This window comes from Numenius arquata, chromosome 4, assembly GCF_964106895.1.
Source record: "Numenius arquata chromosome 4, bNumArq3.hap1.1, whole genome shotgun sequence".
Classification (NCBI taxonomy): domain Eukaryota; kingdom Metazoa; phylum Chordata; class Aves; order Charadriiformes; family Scolopacidae; genus Numenius; species Numenius arquata.
In genome coordinates this window covers 2,202,244-2,221,964 of record NC_133579.1, presented here as the reverse complement: position 1 = coordinate 2,221,964, position 19,721 = coordinate 2,202,244, and the positions used below count along the sequence as shown (strand labels likewise).

General features: G+C 41.1%; 1 protein-coding gene across 2 annotated transcripts in view; it reads left to right on the top strand.

The window, feature by feature from the left end:
• The first annotated feature begins 252 nt into the window (after window positions 1-252).
• Window positions 253-19,721, top strand: part of CRISPLD1 (cysteine rich secretory protein LCCL domain containing 1) — a 41,171-nt gene continuing 21,702 nt past the window's right edge. For both annotated transcript variants that reach the window (XM_074146321.1, XM_074146320.1), the window contains exon 1: window positions 253-510. In XM_074146321.1, coding sequence (XP_074002422.1) covers window positions 253-510 — 258 coding nt within the window. The remainder of the gene's footprint in view (window positions 511-19,721) is intronic.

Here is a 19,721-nt window from a genome sequence, read left to right as displayed (position 1 = left end):
CCCACAGCAACACTGTAAAAAGCCAAAAAAAAAAAAAATAGAGTAAAAAAAAATAAATAAAATAACATCCTGATTTCCCCACCCCTGGCAAACACTGTGCAAACTCCAGTTTGACTTTTGCTGCTTAGTAAGTTCAGACAGTGCTTCAGCCTCCAAATTACATTGTTCTCTCTTCTGCATTTACAGCCAACAGACCTGGAAGAAAGACTTTGTCTTGGAGCTAACTGCTGGGCATTTCTGAGGTCGTTCATCATGAAGTATGTAGTACAGGAGTGGCTCAGAGTAACCACCTTGCTATTCATAGCTCAAGCAGTTTCTGCAATGGTTCTTCCCAATGCCACGCTCTTAGAGGAACTGTTGGAAAAGTACATGGATGAAGATGGTGAGTGGTGGATCGCCAAGCAGAGAGGGAAAAGGGCTATCACAGACAGTGATATGCAGAGTATCTTGGATCTTCATAATAAATTACGGGGTCAGGTGTATCCACCAGCTTCCAATATGGAATATATGGTAAGGAAAAACTGATAGTGACGTGCAGAAAGAAATGTTCTTAGAATAGTTGCTGTCACTTTGTAAACCAATCTACTTTCAGTCTCGGCTTGCTTGCTTTCTCATTTAAAGCACTTGATACTTGTTTGCCTTTCTTTTCTGCAGGGGTGAACTGTGAGATGGTAGCCCCTGTTTGGGAATCAAGGGTCATGTTCTACTGATACTAATGGGTTTAATCTCTCACAGCTGAATTCAGGCGGCAGTTCCTCAGTGTAAGAGGTCAATTTCCAAAATTAGGTTACTCAAAATTGTTGATCGTGGCCTATGAAGTTACCATCTAAGAAGAGTAGTGACCGATGAGGTTTCAAAATACCATGGATTCTCTCCCATGTTTGTAGGTTGGATGGAATTTCTGAGCAAAAAGACACTCCTGTAACAAAGTCCTCTATTTAAGTTGGCGTGTGTTGCTGGAGTCCTGTGTGTTCCTGCATTTAACAGATTAATAATGTAATACATAATTTCTGTTTGTGTTTTTTTTTTTCCCTTAAGAAGCCTCTATGTTTGATTTATTATTAGGAGACTTAAATCTCCCATGGTTTTGAGCTTTGGTTTTGTGCCATAGTTCAAGGCCAACTCTATCTCTCCTTGCTAATTAGATCGAATCAAGTCATTAGAGCTTTTAAGAAGCCCAGAGCTCTGACAAGAGTGGGCAGCTTTTATTCTCTATTCTTGTTTCTGCAGAAAAGGTCAAATCTTTTTCATGTGTCCACACCGTGTGTTATTTATTTATCTGTGCAGGCACCAGAGAAATAGCATTACTATAGGCTGGGTTGTCTATACCAGGTTTCCTGACGCTCCCCACTGTAAGGCTATGACAGAGGATGGTATTAACACATTTCAAGATGTAGATATCTCTCCCATGGTCCAGATCTAGATATCTTGGAGTGATGTCCTCTCTCAGCTTGGAGATGGGATTGAACTGAGCATATATGTGTCCTGGAGAAACCATGCTTGCTTAAATCATCAATAAAAGTAGTTTAACTTAAGTTTACCTGTATGAATGTTACTCTATTAGACTAAGAGCCATCAGAGAATTAGTTACTATATTCCATCCCCAAACAAAGGGGGAGTTACAAAGATAGTGAGGGGCCTGGAGCACCTCTCTGATGAGGAAAGGCTGAGGGACTTGGGTCTTTTTAGTCTGGAGAAGAGAAGACTGAGGGGGGATCTGATCAATGCCTATAAATACTGAAAGGGTGGGTGTCAGGAGGATGGGGCCAGTCTTTTTTCAGTGGTGCCCAGGGACAGGACAAGAGGGAACGGGCACAAACTTGAACGTAAGAAGTTCCATCTAAACATGAGGAAGAACTTCTTTGCTGTGAGGGTGGCAGAGCCCTGGAAGAGGCTGCCCAGAGAGGTGGTGGAGTCTCCTTCTCTGGAGGCATTCCAAACCTGCCTGGACACGTTCCTGTGGGATCTTCTCTGGGTGACCCTGCTCTGGCAGGGGATTGGACTGGATGATCTCCAGAGGTCCCTTCCAACCCCATATCATTCTGTGATATCTGAAACCATTTCGGTTACGATTGTCTGCGCGTGCCCTTAAGCTTTGTTTTCTGTTCTGACTTCTTTAGACCTTGTTGTAACAGAGGTTACATTTTTGTTCCCAAGAACTCAAGTTGATTTATTTCTGGAAAACTTAAAGAAGTGTCCAGCCTTTTTTGTAAAATGAAAATAGGGAAGACTATTGTTTTTCCATGTTAAAACACCGCAAAACTTTGTGGTGAGATTGTACGAAAGGGTAACTTTAACTTTGATTTTTCAGTTATGCGCCTTTTTCTGTTCCTAATGCCATTCTACACTTGCTTGTGTTATATATCTTGGAAAGAAGAATTCGGATGTACTCATTGGAGTTAGATTCCTAGCAGCTGTATCCTTCAAAGATTCCTCCTGCGCCACACACACTTTGGCCTAGATTTTGTGTGAGGTCTACAACTGGAACAAATTTTGTTGTTGTTGTTTTTCCTGTGCTCCCCAATGACCCCTTACCCAGAACACAAGTAGCATGGAAAAGACATTATCCAATTTTAACACAGAGGACACATCCTTGTGTCCTCTTATGCGGAACAGGACAGACGCTCTCAAGAGAGCGGGACTCAATTTTGTCATTATATCCAAGGGAATCAGGGATTGAGATAGGCAAGAGTTTAGGATTTGTGAGTGTGAAGGGTCAGGCCAAAGGAATGGAGACATGTTCAGGGACCCACGAGTAGGGCTGAGAGTCTGGGATTCTGGTCGAGGAGATGCTGAGGAATTGGTGGTGTGGAGGGAATGGGCGTTTGATGAGTAGATGTGATTAGGGGAAGAACCGTGACTCTCTGGGCAGAGGAAAATCGGGAGCAAGAGTTTATAGAGAGGGATTTAGAGGGCAGAAATGTGCTAAAAGGCTATTTTAAAAGACTGAGCCTAGGAGTGGGAAGAGAGGTTGCACCTGGGGGGCAGCAGGTAGGAGTCAGTTTTGGGAAGCAAGAGAGGATGGTTTAGGAGACTGCGAGAGCCCTCTGCTGCTTGAAAAGGAGGAAATAGTGAAACTATTGCTTGTTTGCACACATATATATATTTTTTTATGATACAATTTGTGGTTGTGTGATTGTCCGCCGCCCTGAGGTGTGCAACGTGCTGTGGGTGACCCTGCTCTGGCAGGGGGTTGGACTGGATGATCTCCAGAGGTCCCTGCCAACTCCATAGCATTCTGTGAGTCTGTGTCATAAAGGAATCGGGGCTGGTTTATTGTGTAATAAGAGCAAACTCTGAGTACAAATTGTAACTGAGGTGTGGAGGCACAGACTGAACAGCAAAGAACAGGCAATAAATTTTATATAGTTCATTAAGGAAGCATGATTTGTTCTGTCCAAAGAGATTCCTTTGGAAAAACTAATATCTGGTCCTTATCATAGTGCATATATCCAAGAAATAAATTACTGAGGCAAACTCTGTTCTTTCATTTCATACCTTCTGACAGATACTGTAGCTATATAACTATTAGTGCTAGCTTTTTTGTCCATAATTAAAGCAAGTGCCTGTTTTAGCACTTAATAGTCACTTTATTAATATTCATCTAGAAAAATAATAGGATGGACAAATTCCACTTTTCCAGACAAATAAATAAGCACTTTTAGATCTGGTTTTCCAAGGGTCTGGGACCCCTGGATCAATTCTGTGACTGACAGAAAATTCAAACACCCAGGTATTAAAACTGTACTTGGCTATTTCTTGTAAAATAAAGGATGGGGATAAATGAGGATGCTTAATTAAAAAAAGAGTTCTATCAGATAGACCCATACCACTAAAAGTAAATAAATCTTTGCAATGTGATACATCAGGCCTTACCAAAGGTGAGTTCCAGTGCTCCAGAACAGGGAAACAATCTGCCTAGTGTTTAGCAAGATAGATAGGCACAGCTGAAGTACTTCTGTGTGCTTTTGGAGTGCTTTATTAGCACAGACATGCTGGCAAAAAAGCCTGCTGTGGGCACAGTCGTGTCACTATGAGCTGCCCCTTGTGCTAGTGAAACCTTTCCGTGTAAACAGAGCTGGATCTGCCTGTGGAAGGGAGTTTTATGTCTTACTGAATCCAAGGTCCAGGTGCCTCACTGATAACACTCTTTCTCTCTAGAAGTCTGTCATATGGTTGGGAAGTCTAAAATGTTCAAGGGTGCTTGGAGCTGGAAGAAGGGCAGTGGAGTCTCCGGAGTCTCGTTCCACTCTTTGTGTCACAACTGAGCCAACCTAACAGGGAACTCCAGCTGAAAGTGCTTTGGTCCCACTGACATGTATCGGAGTTGATAATGAGATTATCCCCTAGAATCATAGAATCATTGAGTTCCAACCCCTGGCCCTGGGCAGGGACACCTCCCACCAGACCAGGTTGCTCCAAGCCCCATCCAGCCTGGCCTTGAACCCCTCCAGGGATGGGGCAGCCACAGCTTCTCTGGGCAACCTGTTCCAGTGTCTCGCCACCCTCACAGGAAAGAGTTTCTTCCTGAGATCTCATCTAAATCTCCCCTCTTTCAGTTCAAAACCATTCCCCCTCTTGCTATGGCTCCCCTCCCTGATCAAGAGTCCCTCCCCATCTCTCCTGGAGCCCCTTTAGGGACTGGAAGGGGCTCTAAGGTCTCCCCGGAGCCTTCTCTTCTCCAGGCTGAACAACCCCAACTCTCTCAGCCTGTCTTCATAGGATCTAAGTACTTAAAGAATCAGATTTTAGTTTTTTAATTATTTAATAATTTTTTCCAGTCTGAGTCATGGAACTGGCTTCTCACACGGCTGACTCAGATGAGTACCAATGGTGCTAAAAGAGGGCAGGAATGCACAGCTAAGGAATGGGAGGGATGAAGGAACACACTTTGGATAGAAGCTGTTGGTTGTATGGCCTTACTTGGAAAGTCCAGCCTTATCTTTGAGAGAACTGATGGGACTTTGAGCAACCTGGTCTGGTGGGAGGTGTCCCTGCCCAGGGCAGAGGGTTGGAACTGGATGATATTTAAGGTTCCATCCAACCCAAACCTATGATTCTAGTTTAAGTTGTGCAGAAGATAAAAGCTTTTGAGGATGGTCTCCTGCTTATAAGATCTTGGCTCTATTTGAAGAAAAAAAAAAAAAAAGGGAAAACAAGATTGAATGATTGAATTACTGATTTTTCTCTGCAGCTGTACACTTTCCCTTGAAAAATAAAAAGGTGACTGGGCTTTCACAGTTCAGAGACCTAAAGTTACTGCTCACAGTAGATGTCCTAATGAACAGAACGTTCTCATGGTTGTCTGGCTGAACTTACTGGGTGGAAAGTTCATCTTCCCAGGTGCTGTGGTGCTGGTGCTGAGCAGTGGTGGATTCCTGGGCAGAGAGGATGAGGATAGAGCATGTGAACAGAGGAACTTCTGCAATGGAACCTCCCAGCTTCCAGCAAACAGCAGCGTAGGGACTTCCTGAATCTGCTCTTGTACTCTTTGTGTCCAGTAGTCTTAGAGGAGTTTTTTATGAGTCTGAATGCTTTTGAGTCCATTTGTATTCTTTGAATCATGGCATCAATCATGACATCACAGAGCATCAAAGCTCTATAAATTCAGTTATGCACTGTGTGAAAAAGTACTTTTTTTTTTTTTTTGCTTTAAACCTGCTATTTCATTTGACACCTTGTTTTTCTTTATTGTGAGAAAGAACACTTTTGAAGTAAGTAGGACTCTTCAGCTGAAAAAGATGTGATCACTGAGGAAATTATTCTATCTGAAAAGCTATTCCATTTTGTTTTCCTTTGCTACCTGCTACGGTTCTACTATTTTGCTTTTAATTGAAAGGGGAAAAAAAACAAACTACTGATAGTTATGGCATACTGCAAATTGATATAGTTGTATTTTTTCATTTTTGTTCTTTTTTTTTTTAATTCCTGATTTCTAACAGTCTTGCTTTTTAACTGTGGCTAAACTAGAGCCAGCATTTTCATAGAGCAGTTCACAATGGCTCCAAGATCTTCCCAAGGCACTAATAGGTCATTTACGACACTGCAGTGTACGGACAGCGGGTGTAATCTCCAGTAATGTCCTCATTATTTTGCATGTGTTGACATTGAATGTAATCTAGCATTTTGTCTTCCAAGCAATTAGTATTAGTGAATCTTCTCTCTCTATCTTTTATTTTCCTATCTTTTTTAACGGCCTTAAGTAGCTAATGCTGTCTTGTATTCCTTTTCTTGGGCGGTTGTGAGGAAGGTATATAGCAGAAAACTATGGACACATCATTCAGGGAACTTAAAAAGTGATTTCTTATTCTTAAATCTGGTTTCTGTCTTTCGTCACTTTTTTCTTTATCTCGTGACAGTTTAATTTTATTAATTTATTTATTTTTAAATAACAGGAACTTTGTAGAAAGCTTGACTGCACTTAACCCTTTTCCACATGTTGTTGACACCTTCAAAGTGTAATATATTTGGGAGGGATTCATATTGTCCATGTACTTAATGTTTTTTAACTTGTCCTATGAAATCATCCCAATGGATGTCAGTTTTTAGTCTGCGGTTGCTCAGAATCTACTGGAAGCTTTTTAAAATATTAACACCCATGCGTTGTTTTTTGTTACTCTGGTAATGAGGCCATTTTAAGAGAGGTCGTGAACCATGCAGTAATTCAACAGTTCCATCATCAACCAAATTCTTGAAGGATATTGTCTGGTCCTGGCAGTTTGATACTGTTAATATTTTCAGTTTCACCTAATGTTTCCTAAGTCTGGTGTGGACCCTCCAACTTTCCTCGTGTCTCTTGTATCCTCTGTGTAGAAGGATTCTGGCCGTATCCTCTGTGTAGAAGGATTCTGGCCCGAGAACCTGCACAAGCCCCTCTGTAGGGACCAGCAGGCCAGCAAATTCAGTTAACTCCTCTGCACTGGCCTTATACGACCTCATGACTGCATCTTAGGTCATTCTTTCCTAGACCTTTTCCTTCAGTTCTGAGAGAGTTTTTGAGTTGGCAACATTGACTTCCATGGAAAAAAGAAATAAAACCTTTCTTGAGGTTTGTTACGAAATTGTATGGCAGATGCCTGCTGGCTGTACGTGTACCCTGCCAGGTCCTGTACACAGTCACATCCTAGAAAAGAAAGGAGTAAGGAACATCTTTTTGGTGTGCACAAGAGTTTGTCAATATATGTAATAATCTTGGAAAATATAAGGCGATATGTTCTTTTGGTGGTTAGTATCATTAATTGGACAGATTGACTTTAGACGGCCTTATGCGCTCTGCATCCATCAACCCCACCCTTAAATAAGTATCATACAAGAGACTGTGACCAAATCAGGGAATCAGTAAATTGGTTTGTTGTTCAGACCAGTTTGATGTGAAAAACCTTATTCTACTTTATTCAGTTAGAAAGGGTTTTATTGCCTTATGAATAAATTCTTACTCGATTGTAAAGTGTTAATAAAGCTTGAAATACTTATTTTAGGTACCATAACCCTACAACTTCCTAACCTCTTTATTTTTTTAAATGCCTCTTATTTGTAAGCATATTGTATATCATGGACTGAGTTTGCAAAAACATTATCTTTTTTCCCCAATAATTTCATTGGCAACATTGCACCTTAATAAATCTGAACCTATTCATGAATACCGAGACTTTTTTTCATGCTGAACGTGGTCAGCGCTTTAAAAGTAATCATTATTATTTGGATGGTGGAAATTGTTAGTTCTGTATATTACAAACAGTTATACTTAGATTAGAATAATTCATTTGGTATAGCTGCAGGGTTCTTAGGGACAATTATGGGTGTGTATCTGGCAGCATTATTGGATCCATACTTTGTTCACAGGAAAAAAAGAAAGTAGTATATTTTTATTGATTCTTACTTTGTGTTGGTGTAATACCTCTGAAGGTCTTAGTTTGAAAACCTTAGTAGTGATGTGTTGAAAGTGCTGGTACCATATAATTCTTTTCAAAACCATGACTGACCAGTGACTTCTGTGGGTCCTTATATTTTTGGGAGGCTTGAAGCTTTGCCCCTCCCTTTCAGTAACTTCATGAAGGCTTCAGGAGAAGAAAATTAAGAATGACTGTAAATATTTCTCATTTAGATTTTTCTTAATTTTTCCTTAGACAAAGCCCTCATCTATTTAAATACAGACCAGCAGGTGGAGGGAGGTCATCCTCCCCCTCTGGTCTGCCTTGGTGAGGCCCCATCTGGGGAGCCCAGAACTGGACATGGTACTCCAGTTCAAGTAGGACAGGGAACTGCTGGAGAGGGGACAGCAGAGGGATACTAAGATGATGAGAGGACTAGAACATCCCTCTGATGAGGGAAGGCTGAGGGCCACTAAAATGATCAGGGGGCTGGAGCACCTCTCCTATGAGGACAGGCTGAGGGAGCTGGGGTTGTTCAGCCTGGAGAAGAGGAGGCTCCGGGGCGACCTAATAGTGGCCTTCCAGTACCTGAGGGGGGCCTACAGGAAGGCTGGGGAGGGTCTGTTTACAAAGGCCTGCAGAGACAGGACGAGGGGAAATGGTTTTAAGTTGGAGAAGGGGAGATTTAGATTGGATATTAGGAAAAAATTCTTACTCTGAGGGTGGTGGAACATTGGAACAGGTTGCCCGGGGAGGTGGTTGAGGCCCCTTCCCTTGAGATATTCAGGGTGAAGCTCGACGAGGCCCTGGGCAACCTGATCTAGTTGGGGGTGTCCCTGCTGACTGCGGGGAGGTCAGACTAGATGACCTTTGGAGGTCCCTTCCGGCCTGGACCAATCTATGAATCTATGACTTGGGTCTTTTTAGTCTGGAGAAGACTGAGGGGGGATCTGATCAATGCCTATAAATACTGAAAGGGTGGGTGTCAGGAGGATGGGGCCAGTCTTTTTTCAGTGGTGCCCAGGGACAGGACAAGAGGGAACGGGCACAAACTTGAACATAAGAAGTTCCATCTAAACATGGGGAGGAACTTCTTTCCTGTGAGGGTGGCAGAGCCCTGGAAGAGGCTGCCCAGAGAGGTGGTGGAGTCTCTGTCTCTGGAGACATTCAAAACCTCCTGGACATGTTCCTGTGGGACCTGCTGTGGGTGACCCTGCTGTGGCAGGGGGTTGGACGGGATGATCTCAAGAGGTCCCTTCCAACTCCCTACAATTCTGTGATTCTGTGATCACTGGACTTTGGATCCTATGAACCTACTGGTGGATAGAGCTCTTGTATTGATAGTAGTGACAGAGTTATTGTAGTGACAGAATAGGGATTGTAATAAGTTTTTGGCTATTCTGTGATGCTTTTAGATCCTGTGATCTGCATAAGTCTGGATGTATCAATGCCCAGCTGGGATTTTTTTCATCTGTAGTGTACTTAAGAGAAATGAAACAGCATTAGGCAACACAGAGGAAAACCTTGTAGTGGACTTCGGCATTTTGGTGAATTTTTCTGTGCCCTGTTAAATTTTGTAGACCTTTCTGATAAAACCTTTTCATGTCTCTATTTATTGTGTCTTGCCCATTTTGCCAAAACTCTTCAGGGACGCTTGATTAAAAACAATTCCCGTTTCTTCCAAGCAGAGGACTTTGGTTTGTGGAATCCCTTCAGTGGCTGGAGAGTGCTTTGGGTGCCAAGACCAGAGCAGCTCTTTTCCGAGGGAACCTGCCTGGCTTTCTCGCTGGTTTTCCTCTTTCCTGCTCCACTTCAAAGGTTGGTGGAAGCTCTTCAGCTCCCTTCCCTGTGCTCAAAGGCCACTGACACTGCGGCAAAGAAGGCGGTGACGTTGGCTGATCCTCTTATTCTCTCTGGCAGTTTTAGCAGAGGATTGTGCGATGTGAAGTGGCCAAGAAGGCAAGTGGATAAGTCCGCGTTATGACTTTTATTGATGTAATGCCAACAACAACTGAGCAACTCCAAGTAAAGAAACTGAAAGTGGAAAGTAACAGAAAGGCTTCACTGTCTCAAAGTTTAAGGGAGCCTTCCCAAAATAAAATACTTACTAACACAGGACAGACACTGTTCATCTTTTATTTTTGCTGCCAGAGAACTTCTTCATCCTCCCCCATATCGAAAATATTATTAAAAATTTATCAGTACTGGCAAAATCAGAGCTTAAATACGCAATACGAACCAAAAGTAGAAAGAATGAAATTTATAGAAGTTACTCCAGGTAGCCTCTCATCTTTATGATATCTGCCTGGGAATCTTCCTTAATTTTTTTTAATTGAGAAAAAAATCATTTATTAACATAATTTCATTGAAAATGCGAGATACGCATTTATCTTGTTATCTATAAATATAGTCCTCAACCTTAGATTTGGCTTAAGTAGAGTATCATAGTTAGGAAAACGTGATTCATTAAGAATATTATCTTCTGTCCATATAGTGAAGGACAATTTTTACTTTCTTATGAAGGAAGATAAATAGACTCATTTAATGAAACTGTTAACTCATTAAAACCAGAATCTTGGCTGCCTGATACATATCATAATATATATGTCTCAACCTTTGTTGGATCTCCAGATAGTCAGGAATTTCTTTTAATACATTTTCCAACTCTCTTTTTTTTTTTTTTTTTTAGATTTTATTTAAACATATTGCTAACGGTAGTGCCAAGTCACGCATAATCAATGGGTGCTCTCTGGCAGTAAGTTCAGTTCACTTATGTCAGATCACAGTGGTCACCTTTTAAAAGCCAACATTCACCGTGACACATATTTGAGACATTGCGGCTAATTCATGTTCAAAGTCCAGGAAATTCTGTAGCATCTCTAAAACTGCCGTATGAAAGCAATCAGTTACAGCAAGTTTATCGTGGTAATCACTACGGGGATATGAGGGGAGGACCTCGTGCTCTGGTCAATGTGTAATTAGCTATAAATATTTATGAATACTATTTGTAATGAATGTGTGTGATTCATGCTTTGACAATGGACAAAACGCAGAAATCAAGATCAGCTCTCACATCGCTGTTGCTTCTCTTCCATTCGTGGCAGGATACAGCAGTGAATAGGTGATTTTTTTTTTTTTTTTTTTAGTCATGTTCTAATAGAAAGTCTTTATATGCTGCTTTTAAAAAGGAGCAAAGTAAATGTACTGTTTCAGAACACCTTGGAAAGCTGAATATTCCAGCAAGGTTTTTTTATCGTGCTTAGAGTACACACAGAATTAAATGTGATTAGTCATGTCTGCTGGGTCCTATTCCTGGTTTTACTTTTTGAACACAAAAAGCTCAAACATATGAAACTGTAAGAGGGAGATGCTTCTAAATATTGGTGCGATTTATTCGCTGTTCGGGAACAATATTTTTGGCCTCATACCGCTTTCCTGTTTCCAGGTAAAAGCCACGGTTTTCCTGCTTTTTACTCTTTTCCAAAAGAGTAGCTGAAACCTCAAGGTCTACTCAGGGACCTCTGCCCAGTTTAAAGCTCTATAAACTCTTGTCTACCAGCATGGAAGTTCCTTCCTATTTCATTTCTGGATAGGCAGTGGTCCTCCAGTGGAAAATGGATGCCTGACTTTCTTGGTACTGGAAAGTTTAACAATTTTAGCTATCCTCTGTGTTAAAGTATATAGCAGTGCTAGTTAGTATGGCTGGGTTTTTTATTTTCAAGGAGAGTTGCCTGATGTTTACTCCTGAGTTTTTGTGGTCACTCTGCTGTGTCCTTTAAGGGACTTTTGGCTAGTACAGAGGCCACATTTATTTCAAACTCAAATGACTGAAGGTAAACATCTGAATTTTGTGCAAGTTACTGACTTTTCAGATGTGCTAATTATCATTAGTTTCTGTGGACTTCCTTCAGCAGCTTTGGTACAGCTGAAGATGCCTTACTGAAGCGTAACTGAAAGCCAAGCCCATGGAAATGGCCAATGTGTCTTCATCAAGAAGAGATCATGTCATAGAATCAAAGAATCATAGAATTGCCTGGGTTGGAAAGGACCTTTCAGATAGAGTCCAACCATCAACCCACCACTGACAAACCATCACTAAACCATCTCTCCAAGCGCTATGTCTAACCGTCCTTTAAATACCTCCAGGGATGGTGACTCCACCACTGCCCTGGGCAGCCCATTCCAAGGCTTAAGAACCCTTTCCATGTAAAAATTGTTCCTAATATCCAATCTGAATCTCCCCTGGTGCAACTTGAGGCCGTTTCCTCTTGTCCCATCGCCTGTTCCTTGGGAGAAGAGACCAACCCCCCCTGGCTACACCCTCCTTTCAGGGAGTTGTAGAGAGCGAGAAGGTCCTCCCTCAGCCTCTTTTTCTCCAGGCTGAACACCCCCCAGCTCCCTCAGCCGCTCCTCACAAGACTTGTGCTCCAGACCCCTCACCAGCTCCGTTGCCCTTCTCTGGACACGCTCCAGCACCTCAATGTCTTTCTTGGAGTGAGGGGCCCAAAACTGGACACAGCACTCAAGGTGACACCTCTAATTTACCTTTTTTTTTGACTCAATCCTTAACCAGCATAGTGTATCAGAGGGAAGTAGTAGGTGTCCTATTTTTTACTCTGGAAAGTTCTGGAGAAAACTCTGGAGAGTCTTCACACCAACATTTTTGTGTGTGAAAATTGACAGAAGATTGAAGGCGCTGATGCTGTTGGAGCCCATCCCTTTTTGGTTAAGCACGTAGGTCATTACTTGTGTGAGCAACGAATACACTTTAAAACTGCAAAATACATTTAATATGGACAGAGGTTGTGGTTGTTTTAGAGACCACAATCAAATTGGAAGAACTTCGCAAGTGGAAGTAACGGCCTGGAATCACCATGATGAAATTTAACTGTAAGGCGTGGAGTAAAGAAGAAATCAAACAGGTCAAATACAGGGAGTAAAATGTAGAGGTGACACTGCAATAAAAAGATGCAGGAGGTGCACTGAGTTAAAAAATAATGAGGCAGCAATCTTTGAAAGGAGACTTCTGTGTGTGAATCTGGTGAGACCGTGTCTGAAATGCAACGTCCAGTTTTGGCCATTTTTTAAGAATGGTCTAGTCATTCTAGAGAGAATGAGTAAGATTAATGGGATTGATTTTTTTAAACACAGAATGTGTGATTTATGAGGAAGATTGTAGGAACGAAGCAGCTGAATTTGTTTAACCTGGGAAATAAATAAAAGTTGTTACAGGAAAGAGAGTGATTTCTTTTTTCTTGGCAATGGAACACCAGCTCGCGTCGCAGGGCAGGAGGCTTAGGTTGCATACCAAGGAAATCCTCTTCACTCTTACAGTCATAAAACTCTAGTAGAAAATTACAGTAAATATTATTCTGAAACTACAGTTATTACTTTTAATTAAAAAAATGTGGATAATACACATATATTTGATTCTGGCTCGGTGAAGGAGGACAGACAAACTGCAGTCATGCCAGTATCTTGCAGTAATTTTCATTTGTACCGTTCTGTCCTTCTGTGCTGGTACCATGCAGTGGATTTCTAGTTCTTAACTGTATTTCTGGCTTATTTGTTCATGTCATTTCTCATTCTATGTTCCATCTTTCCTTTTTTTTTTTTTTTTTTTTTACTTCTCAGTGTCATTAGCCATAAAGAATATAGTAGATTCTATTAAAAAGTAAATACCCATAGTGTACTGTGGTATTTACTTTACCACTCTCTCCCTATATTTAGAATGTATACAGCAAGGAGGTATTTATACTATGCCATGGTAAATGTTTACTTTCAATGGTGCCCACTGTACTTACTTTTCCATCTTTACTGAGTTTAAATTTTCACTTGTTTTTTCTTTCCATATAGTCCCATCCCATCTGAATTTTTTTCTACCTTCCTACATATATGAAAATCTCTCCACTTAATATGTTATCACTTTTTTTTTAAAATTATTTTACTGGAAAAACAGTTTTTGAACTACTGGGCTTGCCAGTCGTGTTGCAATACCAGTTGGTGTGACTGGTGGACTCGCTTGTGCTGGTCTGCCTTGGGTGACCACGTCCTATTTTGATGTACCGCTCACACAACACAAGTGGTGGGATTCATCTCCCTGAGCTTTTGAAATCTGTGGTGTCGATGTCTGCCTTTCAGCCAGTTTCCTTTATAATTAGTAGGGAAAAACGAGAATTACCAACACACAGTTGATCTCAATTAAAGGTGGGCAGCTAAAATTATCTCCCTCCGTAGATGCTTATTTGTCTATGTAACTGCAAAGGTAATTTAGATGATTAGCTTAGGTGTAGGTATCTGCTTTGAGGCTGTTTAAATTCAGGGGAGGTTAATCCCGCCCTATTGATGAGTTGTGATTTAAGCTGTCGTGTCCTCACTGAAACATCAACTCCTCCATCAGCAGAACATTGGTTTCAGTCCACACACTGCTGGAACCCTGTGTTGACAGAGGTTAAAGACCACAATTTGTACTTCAGTCTGTAGAGTTAAACTGGTGTTAGTTGTGGTTTATTTTAATGCGATAGGTTGTAAACCAGAAGCGTTCAGAAGATCCATAAAGCATGCATCATCCCTGCTGCAAAACTAGTCAGCTTCTGGGGTAGAAGAGTCGGCAGCTGGAGTCAGTAGATGCTACTGCCACTCCATTTAATCTGCCGCCTGGGTTTTAGGCTTGGTTCTAGCATAATGGGGAGCATTCTCTTTGGAGAACAAAAGAATTGGGGCTGAGGACTTGACATTCACAGTGTCTGCATTTCAGGGGTTTTTATTTTGCACTAGGTCTAATTTGTGTTGACTGAATACCCACGAACAACTGCAGAGTGTTAGATGCTCTCCTGGAGCACAGCTCCTGGCGTTTTACCTGGAAAGGATCCAGTTTGTACTCCAGGAGTGCTCTGTGATGCACAGTAAGTGGGAGTGATCAGGACTTTCATTTCAAAAGCACATTCCTGATCGAAATTAAAAAAAAAACAAAACCAAAACCAAACCAACAACCTAATCCACTTTGAGTTCAGTCATGGTGGTGCTGTAACCCAGTCTAAAAGATCAGCATCGGTTCCGGGCTGCTGGCTTCACGAAGGAGAGTGTCTTAGTACATCTGTGTCAACTCTAAGAAATGCATCAGAAATAATGTGAATAATTGTGATACCCAGATGATATGCAACTTGTTTTCCAAAGCTGAAACAGGAGGACACTAAAGTGTACAACCCTACTGAGACTTCAAGGCTGAAGCATGTAGAGCTAGATGTTTTCTCCTCTTACTGTAAAATAGGTGCTTGCAGGGGCTGAAAGTTTAGCCAATGCTCCTGCTCTACATAGTGGCTCAAATATAAATTTGAAATTGCAGTTTTACTGTGTGGGTGTACTGGTTTGGAGAGCAGAGTGTCCGAGTTATAGACCATGCCATCTCGTCAGTGATGGACTATGCAGAGTAGATGATGAAATCAGGTCTGGAGCAGCACCAAACCTTGAGCTAAGGGTTTTTGCGTGTGGATGAATTATGCCACGGGAGGAACATGCCTAATGACTTGCAAGATAAAGTCAGCGTCTGCAGGGCTGCTGTTGTAAAGAAGTTCATTTCTTGGATACAAATAGTTATTTGTGTAAGCTGAAATTAGGAAGGATTCTATGCCTGAGCATAATATTGAAAAGAGGTAAGGTAATGGGATCAAGTTTTCACAGACTGAAATTCCACGTTTCAAAGAGTGATCACTCATTATTTCCTGTCATTTAAGGTTCCGTGTCTCTCTCTGTCTCAATGTGGAAAGCCAACCCTGATGATAGAATCATAGAATGGTTTGGGTTGGAAGGGACCTTAAAGATCATCGAGATCGACCCCCCCTGCCCTGGGCAGGGACACCTCCCACCAGACCAGGTTGCTCCAAGCCCCATCCAGCCTGGCCTTGAACCCCTCCAGGGATGGGGCAGCCACAGCTTCTCTGGGCAACCTGGGCCAGGGTCTCACCACCCTCACAGCAAAGAATTTCTTCCTGAGATCTCATCTAAATCTCCTCTCTTTCAGTTTAAAACCATTCCCCCTCATCCTATGGCTCCCCTCCCTGATCCAGAGTCCCTCCCCATCTCTCCTGGAGCCCCTTTAGGGACTGGAAGGGGCTCTAAGGTCTCCCTGGAGCCTTCTCTTCTCCAGGCTGAATCCCCCAACTCTCTCAGCCTGTCCTCACAGCAGAGGTCCTCCAGCCCTCAGATCATCTTCATGGCCTCCTCTGGACTTGCTCCAGCAGGTCCATGTCCTTCCTGTCCTGATCCCTTATCCAAAAGGCAGACCACATGTAGTTTTCCAACAATGTGAGCAATACTTTTTCTTGATAAACAGGTTGAATTACCTCGCACATGGTACCAAAGAATTGCCCGTCAAAATGGGTGTCAGGTGCATTTCCTTGACAAAAGAACTTGAAGCAAGACTTCTTAAAGGAAGTTGAACTTCGTCAAGCAAAAGGAGCCTTGCCTGTAGCTGTACAGAGATTTCTGTTCAACCGTTTCTGTACCAATTGTTTCAAAGAGTTAAGTTGTTTTAAACATGTCCTCAGTTTAAATCTGTAAAATACCAGCTGATGATGGTGAATGTTGTGGAAGAAGTTTTTGAACTAAGTTTAAAGCCTCAGAACTATTGTCAGCTCAGCATGTACTTCAGTAGCCAAGATTTTAATATCACTAATGACATTCTCACTAAAGCCTGTTTCTGGTAGGATGTAAAATGCCTCTGTTGCTGTGATTCTACATATTCTTCCATGTTTATTCTAGCTTTTTTTTACAATGCCAAGCAGTGTGGCATTTTAAAGATTCACTAACTAGTTCTAAATTTGTTTGAAGTTCTTTGTTGTGTAACTTGCTCTGAATGGGCATTTTTATGTGGTTTTGGAAACCTTTCCTTACACATTTGCTTTTCTGGCTTTATGTGTTTTTCCCTGCTGCTCTACGGAAGGAGGGAACACCAGGAGAACAAAAGCCTTTTGATTTTTATGAAACAAAACATGATAACGTATGTGGATGTATTTCTATATATATGGAGATGCTTCATTGTTTGAAGCCAAAAGCTTGCCATCGTCTAAGTGAAACACGGGAATGCTATTACAAGCACAAGAATAATTCCAGTAAGGAAGCAGGTTTTATACAGATTATTTTATGTGTTTGTTTCATTTAACCTGCTGCGTGAGCAAACACAGAACAGCTATGATAAAATGCATTCTATTTGGAGCTAATATGATTGGATTGGTATGAAAATCATTTAAAAATAACAGTTTTTTAATCCTTAGAATTAACAAACACAGTTTTTCTTTGTATAACTTCACTCAGAATAATTAATTTCAGAAAGAAATTTGGGTCTCTGATTCTAACTACTGGAAGAGAAGGACAAAAGTGAATGTGGCATCACTCATGTAAAGCAGCTTCTCCCTGTTCTGGATCCAGTCTCTGAAGCAATGATTAGGCATGTTGGCAACACAGCAGAAAACCTTTTGAATTAAGTTCCAACTACATGTAACTGTAGAAATGACCTTTAAAAATACCTTTAAGCTCATTTACTCTGTGCTATGGGATTGCAGTCTGTCAGATTTCTTTTACAAGTTTTTTTTGTTAGTTTTCAGAAGTTTATTGACATCCAAAAAATTTTTGCATCACTGGATTAGTCAGATATAAATTGCATCGGAGATTAGGATATCAATTTCCCCTTTTTCATTAAAAATCATCAGAGGGATCCTGAAGATTGAGAAAAACTTCTTCATTTCTACATTGATTTGGAGTTGTGTTATATCGCTTCTGTCTTGGGAGGGGTTGGAAACGCGAGTAACTGTGACTTCCAATCCCTTCTATATTTTTTTTTATTGACTTCAGGAGTTTATTGGTGTTTTATTTCCTTTTTTCCTTTCAAAGTCTCCGGAAAACAAGAAAATGACTTGGATCTCTAGGAAATTCTTTGGAACTGGGACAGTGGGCCATTTCTTCCAGAGTATTTCAGAACTTTGATGTAACTTAGGATAGGTTTTATTTTAATTCTAACTTCTATTACAGACACTTCAGGAAGCGGTGGCTTTGATGAAAAAATGAGTCAGCTGGATGATGAATACTGAAATTAGACTGCTACATGCAATTTACACTTGACAGATGTTTTTACATCTGAATATGTCATCGTTTGGAGATTTACTCCCTCACCCTCTAAAACAACACTTAAATAATTAAAATGAAGAAAAAATTAAGCTTTATCTTGGTAATCTTCTTAGTGTACTTCCACACTGTGGACTGCAATTTGGCACTGAGATACCTGAAATAGCTTTGAAATAACTGGCTCCATTGACAGCTATAGTCACTGTATATTTGAGCACATTTGAACTCAAACTTAGGCTTGATGAAGAAGCAGCAATGTTAAGTTGTACTGTATATCTATTGGTCAATATTGCTCCATGACCTCCTTCTTATCCAAAAAAACCCATGGATCAATGTAGAATTTGGCTGGCAGGATAAAAGGCAGTGTTTTCTGACAATAAACTACGCCAACTATGTGTGTACAACATCCATGCCAGGTAGTTTTTATATCTGGCTTTAAAACTAGGGGATTTAGGTGTTAAAGGTTGAAAACAAATGAATGATTCTTTTCTTCTGTGGCACACACAGAGAATTTCCTGGCCAGCTGACTGTTCTGGAGTGGCTTTATTGCATGGGACGTGCATCGGGGAGAAAAGTAAGATACGGGGTGTAATTTGCTGCAAACGCAAAATATATATGTACAGGGGTTTTTTGCCATCTAATTCATTCCAAATATCTCATAACATTTTGAAGTTGGGGTTATCTGGTGATTGATCAGCCTGCCCTGAGTTGGGGTTGGTCTAGAAGATCTCCAGAGGTCCCTTCCAACCCCATATCATTCTGTGGTTCTGTGGGATAGGCAGGGTAATTGGGTGAATTCAATCCTTACACAGCAGCAACTATTTATTTAATCATATTTCTGATTATTTTCATCATGAAACTTTTTATTCACTACTTTTCATCAAAGTTTTAGTGATTAAACCTAAATCAAAATTAATGATTGAATGAAATGTATGGTGTGAAAATTTATAGCGTAGATAAAAAGATACCTGTCCTTATATGCTTGTATTTAAATTCTGGTTTGCGAGACAGTTGCTGAGAGATAGTATCACAGACACTTTAAAAAGGAAAATTGAAAAATTTCAATTGAAATAAAATCTGGTTTTAGTCTTCTGCTTATTTTTTTCAATGGAAACTGCCAAAAATTGTGATTAGCTCAATTCTAACCTCCCTATTACTTCATTCCCTTCCTTCCCTCTAATGTATGTGATGAACTGATGACTCTGTGGAGTGTCTGTTATTAGACCCCTCCTTATGATTGACGTGGGAGTGCAGTGACCAAGGAAAGCTGATGTTAACACTGTCTTAGAGGCCTCCAGAGCAGAATCCTAATGAAGCTGCTTCAAGGAAAGCGCTCTGTGATGAGTCTCACCATAAACAGTAGTAAATAAAACCCTGGAAAGCACCAATGGGACAGATTTAAAGTCTAACATAAAAAGAAGTAGGGTATTTACCTTATGATGAGCCTTAAACTGGGACCTCTTGCCCTTAAGTAATTGTGTAGGTTCCTCTCTGAGATAATCTCGCACACAGAAACCCATTCTTGGGGAGAGTGGAGTTGGCTCTTGAGCTCATGTACACACCTTTTCTGGGGTCAGGAATGACTCTGCAATGAGCAAAAATATCCAAGCACCCCAAGCTCCTCATTATTGAGATACATATACCTTGGGGTGTGGGTGTTCATCTGTCAGGAGGACTACCGATGAATTTTAGTTTTTCATTAAAAGGTTATTCTTGCAGAGTTCTGGACGG